General features: G+C 40.6%; 1 protein-coding gene across 2 annotated transcripts; it reads left to right on the top strand.

Annotated features, from left to right (window-relative positions):
* The first annotated feature begins 2,788 nt into the window (after positions 1 to 2,788).
* Positions 2,789 to 13,545, top strand: klhl8 (kelch-like family member 8). 2 transcript variants are annotated; one of them, XM_089123578.1, is made up of 10 exons: positions 2,789 to 2,934; positions 6,009 to 6,190; positions 6,261 to 6,809; positions 10,006 to 10,192; positions 10,290 to 10,433; positions 10,784 to 10,979; positions 11,197 to 11,365; positions 11,831 to 11,990; positions 12,117 to 12,318; positions 12,424 to 13,545. In XM_089123578.1, the coding sequence occupies exons 2-10, from the start codon at positions 6,032 to 6,034 to the stop codon at positions 12,545 to 12,547; spliced, it is 1,890 nt and encodes a 629-aa protein (XP_088979704.1). In that variant the 5' UTR covers positions 2,789 to 2,934; positions 6,009 to 6,031; the 3' UTR covers positions 12,548 to 13,545. The 2 variants fall into 2 exon arrangements, with proteins under 2 accessions (XP_088979704.1, XP_039533122.2); XM_039677188.2 differs by having other exon boundaries at positions 10,868 to 10,979; positions 12,424 to 13,544.
* The last annotated feature ends 1,178 nt before the right edge of the window (positions 13,546 to 14,723 follow it).

The raw sequence follows: 14,723 nt of genomic DNA on the forward strand, positions 1-14,723 counted from the left end.
ACCAAATATTAAAATTAAAAATATAAAATTATTTTAACATGAACAACTTAAGATAATAAAATAGAAAACTCTGTTGCTGCTGGGAAGTTGGTCATCACAGCATCTGCCAAATAAGAATAAAATAATTAGCACAAGAAAAGCATTGTTGAAAGTACCTGTACGTTTTTTTTTTTTTTTGTTGTTGTTTTTTTTTGTGTGTGTGTTCTGTTTAGGTTTTAATGCACATCTGAGTTATTTCATTATTGATATACTGCTGGATACTTTTTAGATTTGCTTATTTTATATAGCCAATCATTTGTATTTTTATGCTATATTATAATATTATTTTGAAAGTTTCAAACTTGAATTAATGAGGGCATTTTGAATGAAACCTCATCTTATTGTGCTTGTACAATAACAAACATTATTCTACTCTATTAGCTTATGCTCTCTATTCTAACAAGCCAATGTTCAGACAAATTCAATTTTACAATGATGGACTTTGTCAAAGATCAGAGATTTAGTGAGGAAATGCTATTTTCATATCACAATGATCTAAAGAAAAGAGTCAAATATAATTGTGGTTTTCATAACACTTTATGATAGGTTGCATGTGTCTTATGTTTACAGCTTTGGATTCAGTAACGTTAGGCCTAAGTTACACGTGCAAATACCATGATAAACTGTTACCCGCTAAAATGTCACGATTCCAACAACATGACAACAAATAATATATCTAAAAAATTAACACGTCAACACAGATGCTTACAAGACAAAAGTGGGAATGTATTTTACCTGTTGTCGTCGACCGTCAGCTGAATGCATGCAATGAATGCATCGTTTAAAATATTTGAAAATGGTCGATCGCGTGACCAGTGATCTGTGCTATCAAGTCTCGCGTTGTCAGCAGTCATGTCTCAGTAGGGCTGTTGCCATCTAGCGGTTGAGAAATGTAATTGCATTTTTATTTATAAGTTAAAATGAAAGACAGTCAAATAAAACCGTAGATTTTTTATTAATGTGTGACTGTGACAGCAAACATGAAGCTGCGTGGGTGAAAAACAAGTAAACAATTGTAAGATTTTATTTTGTCTATACTAATCGCTGGTCTAAATCAGGGCTATAGCCAAGCCGTTAAACGTAGACCACTGATTGCCTCGATTTCGCCGGTGGGCTAAAAGCAGACTGTACAGCCCATCCAATTCAGAGGATAGTGACTAGGTCGACCATGTAATGATATGACACTGGCACCTTGTAGATGTTTACTAATGCGAACATGATGGGATATCAACCATCTCATGCGTTGCCTGCCCAACAATTCATTAAAACGACAATTAATCAGTTTCGACTAGAAATGGGCTATAAATAGCCGGGCAGACTACGAGCTAGATCGCGTCTACACACAGACTACACATAGAAAATATCAAAGAAATCAAACCAAACACCTTGTAAACACAGTTGACTTTGCTTACATGATGGAATAAATACATTTTGCAAGTTATTTTGGAAAAAATTACATTTAGCCATAATTCAATGTTATTTTGGCTAGAAGTGGGTTACACATAGCCGGACTATATCGGGTCTATATTTAACCTAGACGGTGAAATGAGGGCTATTGCTTGCTGGGCAGTTTCTGTTTTCAATTCGATTAAGTGTTTATGTTCTCTTCTTGGATTATGAAATCAATAAACCTCCCCTTTCAATCAGATTGAAATTTAGGACCGAATAAGGTGTGATTGAGCAGACTATTCGATAACTAATGTATTAGTTGGGCACAGTATATACACAATATATAAACAATAACAGCCAGCTGTTCTGTCTGCCCAGCGCTTCCACCGGGCCGCGCACGGGTGTGTGTGTGTGTGTGTGTGTGTGTGTGTGTGTCCATACCAGACAAAGCGCCATATTTGCAAAAGCGTAAATATCCAACGCAGATGGCACCCTTTAACGTCTAATGAGACGCTTCGGTTATGGTTAAATTTAGGTAAGGTGTAGGGTAAGGGTTAGACCACTAGGGGGCGCCTTCTGCCCAAATATATCTGCGTCCCATTTCACGTTAAAGGGTGCCATCTGCGTTGGATATTTACGCTTTTGCAAAAGCGTCCTATATGGCGCTTTGGGATGAGAACGCGTTGGACACACTGCCAGTCTCCGTTCAGAATCGATTGGTTCACGTTAATTGGTGGTCTTGTTTTTAATATGTGGCTCCAGAATCGCTAGCAAAGCATCAAACTGTCCCACTGACATTCTGAGGTAAATTTTGAATCGCTCAGGATAAATTCGCAACTCCTTGATAAGGAACTCTCCTTCCTCTCGGCGCAATTTCAGGATTGGATGGACGTAATATTTTCTCTTTCTTCTCTTTTCAATAAGAGAGCGGGCAAAAATCATCCTCACTGCTTGACGAATCCATTTGGTATTTTTGCGTTTTTCCCCGCAAAGGTTTAATAAATACGCAACGGACTCGGTGTGCAAGGTTTCTATGTGTGACGAATTTTTAGGCTGACACGAAAATACGCATACGAAAATTTCGTACTCAGTGTGCAATGGCCTTTAGCCTTGTAGTAGCCAAATAGATTAATTATAGTAGTGGTGGTAGTAGGCCCTAATTGTGATTTATCTACTACAAATTACATGGTCAGATAGAATTTATTTGCACAATGCAACTGATGAAAGAAATATCGTTGAACGTTATTAGTAGCATTTGTATTTATGATCCTTCAACTTGTTGAAGTTTTGGAGTGATTAGGGAGGAGCAGGCGGTACAAATCAATCTCGCCGAGGGCAACCAAAGGGCTCGAGTGGCCCCTGGCTCTGGTCAGAGGTTCTCAAACGGACTGATTTTGATTGCCGTTTCCTTTGGACTCCAGTTCCCAGAGTTCATAGCGCTTTCAGAACGCGGAAGTTCCGCCGTGGTGGTTCATCGAGACTTCTGTAGCTGCTGCTAAAAATGTGGTAAAACTTCGACAAAAACATTACAATTCACACATCTAATTCAATTTAAGGTTTCTTTAACGTCGAATCGTCAGAAAGGCTAATCTCTGTCAGTTCCTGTATTTAATCCGTATTGATTGTTGTGTTGACATTTAGCTCGTGCTGTCGTGTTTTGTTTTACTACATAAACAAAAACTTGTTAAAATGAATGTCTCTATACGGAATATTCACGAAAATTGACCAACAACAGTGAATTGATTGCTCATACAATAAAAACTACATAAAATGGCTTATTCATTGATAACATTCATGTCTTTGACGATGATAATCTCGTTCATTTCAAATATTTATACATCGATGTATTTGTGTAGTCTTATTCCTTGATGGGATAAAGTGTAATTTATGTTATATCTGATCAGATCCCAGCTTTCAAATGACCGCATGTAACAATAGACGGCATCAAATATTTATTGTAACCTACTTAAATGTTTCTGACCGTCGTCAGTGATGGTCATCTGAACATGTTTATGATTGATAAGGTTATGATCTGATAGAAGAATCTATTTCTCAGTTTAAACAAATCACTGCACTGTGAATCTTGAACGAAGAATTGTCCCTGCATTTGTTTGTGAGTGAGAGAGTGAGTGTGTGTGTGTGTGTGTGTGTGTGTGTGTGTGTGTGTGTGTGTGTGTCGGAGTGCCAAGCCATCTTTATTTATATAGTGCTGTTAACAATGTAGATTGTTCCAAAGCTGCTTTACAGAGATAACAGGAGATTACAGTATTTTTTTTTTAATCAGTTTAAAGTTACAGGGACCGTGCACATTAATAAACGCTTGCGTAAATGTGCCAGTTTAGCCATCTTGGCTAATTTTCAACTGTAGTCACTGGGCAGATGTAATAACCGATAAAATACATTCAGACAATCGACAATACTTGTACATTAAAACAAATGACATAAAAGCTCATAAAATACATTCAACAAGAACAGATCAAAACATGTTTTAAAAAGCTGCAGAATATGGGTACACACTTGATTGTCTTTTAACCATGATTTTAATTTAATCTTAAATAGCCCATATGAAACGATGTCTTTAATAGACGTAGGTAAACTGTTCCAAGTGTGAGCTGCTCTCACAGAAAAAGCTGACTGATCAAAGGCAGTTCTTCTCATTTGTATTACACAATCCCCTCTTGTTACAGACCTTGTATGTCTAATAACAGTAGTTTTTTGTTTTAGTGGTGGGGGAGCTAAGCCATGGCATGATCATATCTTTCAAATATATTGTCGCTGCCTTTGTAGTCAGACAATTTCTTATATGACGGAAATTTGACATGTTAAATTTTACTATATTTATAACTTTTTTTAATTTGTTTTTTAAATGTTAAATTAGAATCAATTATTATACCTAAATATTTGAAATCAGATACCATTGACCGTTGTTCCCCTGCAATATAAATATTATCTGTTGACCTCTTTGTGAAGAACATGCATGCGGTTTTCTTTATATTTAAATAAAGACAGGAATCACTAAGCCATTGCATAACACCGTCCATCACTGCCGTGGGCTTATAAGCTGCTTGTCCGTCGCATGTACATAAATGACAGTGTCGTCTGCATACATTTGAATCTCAGACTCGGTGCATACAGTTGGGAGATCATTTATGTACAGGCTAAACAACAACGGCCCCAAGATTGATCCCTGAGGCACACCGATACCTCATCGTTTATCCTAACCCTTTGCTCTCTGTGTTCCAGATAAGACTGCATCCATTTTATTACATTAGGAGAGACATTAAACATTGACAGTTTTTTTTTAATAGGACACCTTGATCCACAGTGTCATATGCTTTTTTTAGGTCTAGGAATATAGTCCCAACAACTCCTCCTTTGTCTAACTTTGATTTCACATTCTCCACAAAAAAAGCAGTTCCCGTTGAAATGAATGATTCGATCTAAAACCAAACTGCATAGGATGCAATGTAATTGGACTGTTGCTAAGGTGGCTAGTGTAACAGAGACTGTTTTGGCTTTACAGTAGCTCTAAAATAAAGTTCTTTTCCAGCTAAAGTTAGTTTGGATTCACTTCTGTTTCATTTACATTTAGTCATTTAGCAGACGCTTTTGTCCAAAGCGACTTACATCTGAAGACTAAATCAAACAAGTCATTGTGGAGAGGCGAAAACAACACAAGAAGTGCTCAATATACAAAGTTCAGACATTGCTCAGAGTAGTATAATCCAGGCAAGTAAGGATTTTATTTTTTTAAAGTGCTCACGGTAGAGATGAGTGTTCAGTTGGGTTTAAGACGAAGTGGGAACGAAATATCAAACTGGCTAAGAGCTTAACTAGTAAATGACAAGAACTTGCATGACTAGTTAAAGCAGACAAAACATGGGAACCTGTAGCCATGATGATATTAGATTACCCTGGTAGTAATCTCTATTAATCTCCAGTATAATTATATTGTTTGATATAATATTGTTTTATTTGATTTTATGTAAATATGAACTTTTATTTTATATTGGTTTATTTATTATTACCGTATGTTACTTGGATATTTATATTGTAAGTTAATATTGTGTCCAGTTTGGCCCTGTAAATAAAGGGGTATTTATTTATTTTTTGACAGTGTGTGTGGTTTCGTTTTCTTAAGTACCGTTTCAAGAACCGTTTAGGCACCGGAACCGTTTAAAAAATACCGAGTAGGTACTGGTGTCGGATAAATCCCGACCGATAGGCTACCCAACCCTAGTTTTAAGTGCTGTCAGGGATTCTGCATTTCGGATGATGATGATGATGGGCAGATCACTCCTCCAGCATGCAGCCATGAATGAGAATGTTCTGGAGAGTGATTTTGTGGCTCTTTGTGATGTCACCACGAGCCGTCGCTCATCGATCGATCGTGGTCTTCTGCTAGGGATGCAGACTCGTTAGGGGGAGCTGAGCCAGTGATCGATCTGTACGCAAGAGTCAGCGCCTTGTGTTGGATGTCCGTGTATTTTGTGCTCGCAGGAGATTCTGTCTGCCCTTCTTAAACCGAAGTGTGTCCATCCACAGACCGTAACCGCGTGTGTGTGTGTGTGTGTGCGCAGGTGTTGGCGTTTGTGAGCGAGACATGCTGTCTGAACATGGGAAGCAGCAGAAACGCTCGTCGAACAGCGAGGGTGAGGTGGACGGGTCGTTCGTGTTTGAAGCCCAAGAGGCCTGGAAGGACTTCCACAACTCGCTCCGACAGTTTTATGAGAACGGAGAACTGTGTGACGTCACTCTGAAGGTACGGAACAGCGTGAGGTCCGTGTCACAATCATCTCATCCTGAATGTCTCTGTTTCTTTTTCCCTGAAGGTTGGAAACAGACTCATACCATGTCACAAACTAGTTCTGGCCTGCGTTGTTCCATACTTCCGTGCCATGTTCCTCTCAGACATGGCCGAGGCCAAACAGGACCTGATTGAGATCCGGGATTTCGACGCTGACGCCATCCAGGACCTGGTGGGATTCGCGTACTCGTCACGGCTGACGCTGACGGTGGATAACGTTCAGCCGCTGCTTTACGCCGCCTGTATCCTGCAGGTGGAGCTGATCGCACGCGCTTGCTGCGAGTACATGAAGGCGCACTTCCACCCCTCCAACTGCCTGGCCGTCCGCACGTTTGCAGAGAGTCACAACAGGGTGGACCTGATGGACATGGCCGACCGCTACGCGTGTGAGCATTTTAGCGAAGTGGTGGAGTGCGAGGATTTCATCTGCGTTTCACCACAGCACCTGAAGACACTGCTGGCCTCCAGCGACCTCAACATCCAGTCCGAGACTCAAGTGTACGACGCTGCAGTCAAGTGGCTGAAAGCTAATCTGAAGCACCATGACGTCTGGCTGGATCAGATCATGTCTCGGGTGAGCCCCTCATGTTTTACAGGCTCTTGACCTGCTGTAATATCCTGCCAGATCCCACTACCATGCAGATACCAACACACATTGTACAAGTCTATTATATTCAGGGCTCGAAATTAACTTTTTTACTTGGTAGCACTGGTGCTACCAACTTCAAAAAGTTAGGAGCACCAGCAAAAATTAAGGAGCACCCACCAAAAATTAAGGAGCACCACAATTACAAATTATATATAAACAGATTTCTTTCAATTAAAAACAACACCTATATCAACACCAACAAAATTTTTTCAGGGCTTTACACATCCTGTGGCCAGGATTTAAAATTTGGTCTCCAGGCTCTCTGTCCCTCCTCCATCCATCTCTTCACTGAGGCATCGAACGCCTCCAAAGGAGGACCCTCAACGCTGATTTGAATTAGATCTTCTACTGTGTTAGGATGTAATGAAGATCTAATGTCTGATTTTCATTCCTAAATTACAACTTTTTGTCTATTAAACATGTCTATTATAAATCACAGTGGAACATTATGGTGCTCCTGCTGACCCAAAGAGTATATACAACAACTACGCAGTATTGTTATTTCTGTGTTACAAATATTCTCATCACAGAAGAACTTGAATCGGAACTAGAATTAAAGATTATGGTTTGGATATAAACACTGACGTCCTACAGAAGCGATGAAAATAGAGACAAGCACCTTTTGAAAGTAACATGGAGCTTCAAATAACAATTGTATCGATCACATTGTTACTCCACTAGGTGGCGACAAGTGACTTAAATGTATTTGTTATTGAATCATTCATTCAAGAGATTTGTTTAAAAAAACGCTGATTCATCCATTAATGAAACAACCAAAGTATATTACTCATATATTGCTATATAATACTAAAGAAGCTATGTATTAAGAAAAAAATATAAATAAAAAAAATTGGCATGTTCCACCTCAACGTGTCCGGGATGTTCGTGGGCTGTCTCCATCGATAATGAAAGAGATGTACTGAGCTGACGACACTTTAACTGCGGTGTTCTTGCAATAGTATCTATCTGCTATGACCCCGATTATATTGGCACACGTGAGCGCCGCGAAAGGGAGTGATTGACAGCCTATATTAACCAATTTAAAATCTGCTTTAAAGTTAAGAACGTATGGATGAAGTTTGATTGGTCATGTAACGTTGGATAAAATGATGGTCTGGCCACCGCGTATCAGCATAACACTGTGTCCTAATGACACGCGATAAAAGGTATCTTTTCCATGTTAATCAGAGATTTTTTGTCCTAACTAGACGCGACGGCAACACGCGAAGTTTCTAATTTAGAAACGGTTCCTATTTCTGCGACGCCGCGGCTGACAGAATGAAGAAATTACACTGGTTATGAGTATACCTTATTTATTTTTAGTTAAAAAAAGGTCACTGTGTCACAAGCGATAACGGATAATTTACCTCAGATTTTGAAAGCATGTAATATAGCGTTCAAAATGAATTCTATGCAAACATACAACTGTACTTCATAACAAAATTAATCAATGAGTATATTTTGTTAATGGTTTGATTTTTAATAATGTTATTTCTTTATTTGATTATGTCCTTACCCATATTCAATGCGAGTGCGGGCCAACAGTGCGCTTTCACAGAGAGACTCCGCTCACACGCTGTTCTGAATGTGTGCGTCTCTCAGTCGCGTCACGTCTAGTGTGGACAGACACTTGCTGTCGCTAGAATTTTATCGCGTCGCGTGTAGTTAGGACACGGTGTGGTACACAGTAATTTGCGAACTTTTTGTAGAGAAATGAAAACAGGTCGCACCACAACCATTATTTGCACTCGCACTAATGCTCCCAAATATATTTTTAGGTCGCACAGGTTAAAATTCAGGAGCATATGCGACCAAAATGGTCGCAATTTCGAGCCTTGATATTAGACAAGTCCCTAAAACGCCCCATTTCACGCCAAAAGGTAGAGCTTCACGTAAGCGTAACTACATCATCCCTGCAGATGTGAGAAGATTCACACTGTTCAGCAGCAGAAGCTTAAAGATGCATAAGTGAACATTTCTTTACAAACACAACTATATCTATTATCGTTGTGAGTTATCTATTAGAGTGAGTTATTCACTTATAAACTTGATAATCTCAAGTTTATTAATATTAAGTGTGTACAATCACATGTAATTGGTAAACAACAAACACAACCAAGAAAAAATCTCTGATTGTTTCATGACATGGGTTTGGTTTGGGTTGAGCTAGAGCCTATATAGGCTTCCTGTGTTATTATATATTTTCTGTCTGTAGATTTTTTTTTTTAATACACCATACTTTCACCCAAACTGAATAATTAAACTAGTTTAATTGGGTAAATCTTTTATAAATATATTTGATTCTTCAATTTCTTTTCTGAAGCAGTTCTTGTTAAAACACACTAGACATGCTTATTCTGTGCATTTTGATGACTTTTTGTGAAATCATATTTTGTTCATCAATAGTCTGCAGGAGCAGCGCAGCAAAAACCCCTCCTTCACTGCTGCTCACACACTCCCTGTAGGCTCCTGCTCCTGCTCCTGTTGCTGCTCCTGCTTCTGTTCCTGCTCTTGTTTCGGCTCCTGCTCCTGCTTCTGTTGCTGCTTCTGCTCCTGCTTCTGTTCCTGCTCCTGCTCCTGTTGCTGCTCCTGCTCCTGCTTCTGCTCCTGCTCCTGCTCCTGCTCCTGTTGCTGCTCCTGCTTCTGTTCCTGCTCTTGTTTCGGCTCCTGCTCCTGCTTCTGTTGCTGCTTCTGCTCCTGCTTCTGTTCCTGCTCCTGCTTCTGTTGCTGCTCCTGCTTCTGCTCCTGCTCTTGTTTCGGCTCCTGCTTGATGCACATGCGCTGCTCCTGCTCTTAGTGTGAATGCACTTATTGGTTAAAATCATGGCAGAAAAAAAATTCTCGCTGCTCATGCGTCACTCACGGTTGCGGATGGCCGTAAATGAAAGCGCGGGTAGCCAGACATGACCATGCGTCTGTATAAATGCGACCCCCCCCCCCCCACCTTCTCAAATGATCACATTTGATTGCAGTCTAGAGCCCTGTGAAGTCCAACAGAAGGACCTGTGGAAACATGGTCAAATGTTGAAGTGTTTCCCTGTGTAATCATGTACAGATTCAGAAACTGTGTTTATATTTTCTGAACTGAAGCACCCTATTATGATGTGCTTTTCTCACTCAGGTGCGTCTTCCTCTGCTGCCGGTGGATTTTCTCACATCCACTGTCGCCAAAGAGGAGATGATCAAGGCCAATCTGAACTGCAGAGATCTTTTGGATGAGGCTCGCAACTATCATTTGCACCTCAGTAACAAGAGCGTTCCTGACTTTGAGTATTCGATCCGTACGACACCCCGCAAACACACCGCAGGTCGGGACACGCGGCCCTGCTTTTTCACACTTTTGTATTGTAGTCTTTTCTTTCATTTGTCATTCAACCCTCTGGGATCCTGCTGTACCTTTGATAGGTGTGTTGTTCTGTGTTGGGGGACGGGGGGGATCCGGTGACCCGTTCCGCAGTATCGAGTGTTACTCCATCAGTAAAAACACCTGGTTCTTCGGCCCTGAAATGAACAGCAGACGGAGACACGTGGGAGTGATTTCAGTGGGAGGTGAGATGGAGATATGAAAAACAAATCAAAATGGGGATTTATATTGAAAAACAGTTTGTAAAAGAATTATTCAAAGATGAAAATATTTTATTTGTTGTTAAGAGATACTTTCACTTCTGTCCTTTTTCAGGTGGACTTTAGATTTGTAGGTTTAAACATCAGCGTAGAAGTATTTTAACTAGAGAGAGGCTATATGAACTAGGGCCTGTGCGACTATATCTTATGCTTTAGACTACTGTACATGTCAAGTTCACTATTTATAAAGTGCTTTTTACAGTACAGATTGTTTCAAAGCAGCTTGACAGTGATGACAGGAAAACAGTGCAACAAAGTTTGTTTCGGCTGTACAGCAGATATAGAAGAAAACAGCGTCATAGTCCCGCTCGAGATGGTGGATAATGGATCTGAACATCTGCACCTTCATCAATTTACAGGGAGAGTTTATGCTGTTGGTGGCCATGATGGCAATGAGCACCTCGGGAACATGGAGATGTTTGATCCACTCACCAACAAGTGGATGATGAAAGCGTCCATGAACACAAAACGGTATGAGAAACCAACAAGATGTTCTGCTCGAATACTGTTCTTAATGTATAATTTTAATTCATTTTTATATTTAATTAATTTTTATAGTTATAATTGTATTCTCATGACGTTAATCTGTAAATATGCTTTATCCAACCGTCCAGCAAAATGCTGATATTGAAGTATTGGATCAGTTGACGAAGGGTAATGAAGGGGTAATGCTGTGTTCTCTGATTAGGAGGGGGATTGCGCTAGCTGCTCTCGGCGGTCCCATCTACGCCATCGGGGGTCTGGATGATAACTCCTGCTTCAGTGATGTGGAGCGCTATGACATCGAGTCGGACCGCTGGAGCTCCGTCGCCCCCATGAACACGCCCAGAGGAGGCGTTGGTTCTGAGGCGCTCGGGGTACGAAAGCCACGACAAAACAAGTTAAAATAGCCGTGTTTCCACCGTCGGCCGAATGCGAGCTGGATTGTAGTCGCGTCAGGGCTATACGTGTTTCCACTCTTACTTTTGTGGCTCGTCTGGCGTTCTCTGGGCCAACGGCCAGTGCTTTTAGGCCCGCTGAATCCCTTGGTCCAAAGCGGGCCAACTGGGGCTTGAGGAGTGCTTACAAACAGAGATGCATCGTTGCTCATTTCCCATGTACCCGCTAACTTGCACATTCAAGTAATTTTAAACAATTTTCAGCTCTAAACTCACTTTCAGACACCAGCGAGTGCTTGAAATAACTTCTGATCACCATATTAAAAAAATCTGGAATGACCCAATAACAATAATAGAATTTTCTTCAAACAACATTGTTTTTTTTCCTTCTCTATGAGTGTTGCAGGTTTGAGATGTGATTTGTTGATGTGCTGTGTTGGTCAGGGTTTTGTGTACGCGGTCGGGGGAAATGATGGCGTGGCGTCGCTGTCCAGCGTGGAGCGCTTTGACCCTCATCTGAACAAGTGGACCGATGTGCGGGAAATGGGGCAGCGGCGAGCTGGGAACGGAGTCAGCGAACTCAACGGATGCCTCTACGTTGTCGGTAAAGATCAGAATGTGTATTTAATCTTCTGAACGTTCAATCTCATGTGACCCGAGCTGCGCTGGGGTGTGTGTGTGTGTGTGTGTGTGTGTGTGTGTGTGCGTGTGTGTGTGTGTGTGTGTGAAGGGGGTTTTGACGATAACTCCCCGCTGAGCTCCGTCGAGCGCTTCGACCCCAGGACGAGCCGCTGGGAGTATGTGGCAGAGCTCACCACACCGAGGGGCGGAGTCGGCGTCGCCACGGTGATGGGGCGTGTCTTCGCCGTCGGGGGCCACAACGGAAACATCTACCTGAACACAGTGGAGGCCTTCGAGCCGCGCATGAACAGGTGAGGGATCGAGCTGGGGCGGGCTGCGATTTCCTGAATCAGGGGGACTCAGCTGCTGTGTGTGTGTGTGTGTGTGTGTGTGTGTGTGTGTGTGCGCGCCTCCAGGTGGGAGCTGGTTGGCTCGGTGTCTCACTGTCGGGCCGGAGCCGGGGTCGCAGTGTGTTCCACTCACATCAGTCAGATTCGGGACGTCGGCCAGGGCTCCAGTAACGTCGCTGACTGCATGTAGACACACTCCACACACACCCACGTTCAGCTTTACCAGGGCTTTCCGGTTTGTTGGCGAGAGGCGCTGTGTTTCCCTTTGATCGCTGATCTGGTGTTTCTGCTGGAAGTTAGGAGTCTTCAGTAAACTAGTGTTCAGTCCTCTGAATGTCCATGACATGAATCCTCATGTAAAGCGTTCTTGTGTTTGAAAGGCAGGATGACATCAGATACTAGGTGCACAAGTTTAAAAATCACTATTTTGTGACTTCAGGAACTAAAGAACAATCAAAAAGAGCTTTTTCTGTGTGAGCTAGCATGCGTACAGTCACAGATGATGATGATGAACAGAACCGAGTCCAGACTGGTTTCAGCTTCAGTTGTGCCGAGAGAGAAGCTCAGACACTTTTGCTACCGTTGTGTTTTGCAAATTTAAAGATTCTTCTGGCTTGGTTTTGTTGCGTTTATTGTTTGGCGTTTGCCTTAGAAATTGATCAGTTATACAATGAGGGCATACATTGAGTTTTTAATATATGTTGGAAGTTTTTGTTTTGAGTCTCTGAATATCAAATATGAAATATTTATTTTGACTTTTTTTTTTTTACATTTGAATTCATGCTTTCAGTGACCTAAGAAACACCTGATAATATTTAAGAAATGCTGTTCATGTTTTTCAATGTAATGGTATCAGATGTCAAACATGTTGCATTCAGTGATGTGTATCTGTAACAAATATAATATTCATAATAATGATTTATATAACATCTGTGGCAATCTACAGAAGCGCAGAGTAGCACCAGTTATATCTGCGTTTCTGTACCTGCTGATTTTAATGCAGTGTATTTTTATAAATATTTATCTTAAACAAACGTGACCTGTCTGAGGAGTGACTCTTTACAGCATATTCACCCATGCTTTACTGTTTTTCTCAATGTCCATTTATTTATTTCATTCAATTTTTCTTGTGTGACTTTTTGGTTTAACAATTAAATAAAAACCCAAAACCAAAGTCTCCTTTTCTGTTTTTTTTTTTTTTTTTCAACATCATGCGAAGCTCCTGTTTTGTCTAAAGTGGGTAAGTAATAGAACTCAAAGTTTCATGAGCTTTCCATTTAGTTTAAATGTGAATATAATAACCTGAAGTGTTTGTTTACATTCTGTCCTGTAATACCTTTAGATTATCATATTAAACCGATTATTCAACATCAACCAAAACCTCCATGACTGCAGTTTTATGGTCATTTGAATTTTAGTTTTGTATTTGCTGCTTTTTTATTGTTTTCTGACAATTTTTCAGCTATAAAAAGGTTAAAGAGTAACACAAAGGTAAGAGATTTTATTATGTATTTAGTGTCTTAAAATATGTGCTGTTGTAAGAGTTATGAAAGAACCTCTTTTGGACTTTAGAGTATTTTCACGATGAGAAGGATACATAATGAAGCGTGTAGAGCATCATCTGATCTCGGCTGTGGTGCTGATGGGGTCATTCTGAGATCCAGAACCGTCATTAGAACGGACATTTGGATTTAACGCTCAACATTTGATCGCCGGCATTAGTGTTGCAGCAATTGTGAAATTATTCCTTCTTTTCTTCTGGTAGTGTTTTTAAAAAACATCTGTAACGGTTTACTCTGCACACTCTTCACGTGTGTGTGTGTGTGTGTGTGAGATCTGTTTCTCCAGGTCTAGCTGAAGATGATGGTGTGTCTAATAGAGGTCAGGGGTCACGGTTCGATTCTGCCATGGACAAGCTTACCACATTAATTTATTTCTTATTTTTTGTTTATTTCCTCCGGCATCCAGTGATGCTCTGTCTATCCGTTTACTGACCAGAGCGATGGAGAAAGCGAGTCGGAGATTTTATCATAAATATTTAATCTCCTTCTTTAAATACATTATAGATTATTATCTGAGGTGTTTTTTTTTTAACCCAATAATTAGAATCTGTTTTTTTCAGACATAAAGTCATTACTGCTGTGTTGCTTGGACACTTCTGGGCTTGAATCTTTATTTTTTGGTTAGTTTAGCCACTGATTTAAATAGATACCTAGGGTTGGGTTTGTTTTCTTCGAATAGGGTTTGAAGATCAGCAGATCTAGCTGCTTGTAAAGCCTCTCTTTAAGCAATCGAGCTCTCCTTCCATCAAATGTGAAAAAAGGTTTTGTTTTCTTCCAGTTTTGCTCCATTTTTCTAGTAAGATC

Source organism: Pimephales promelas, chromosome 19, assembly GCF_988280905.1.
Source record: "Pimephales promelas chromosome 19, fPimPro1.hap1.1, whole genome shotgun sequence".
Taxonomy (NCBI): domain Eukaryota; kingdom Metazoa; phylum Chordata; class Actinopteri; order Cypriniformes; family Leuciscidae; genus Pimephales; species Pimephales promelas.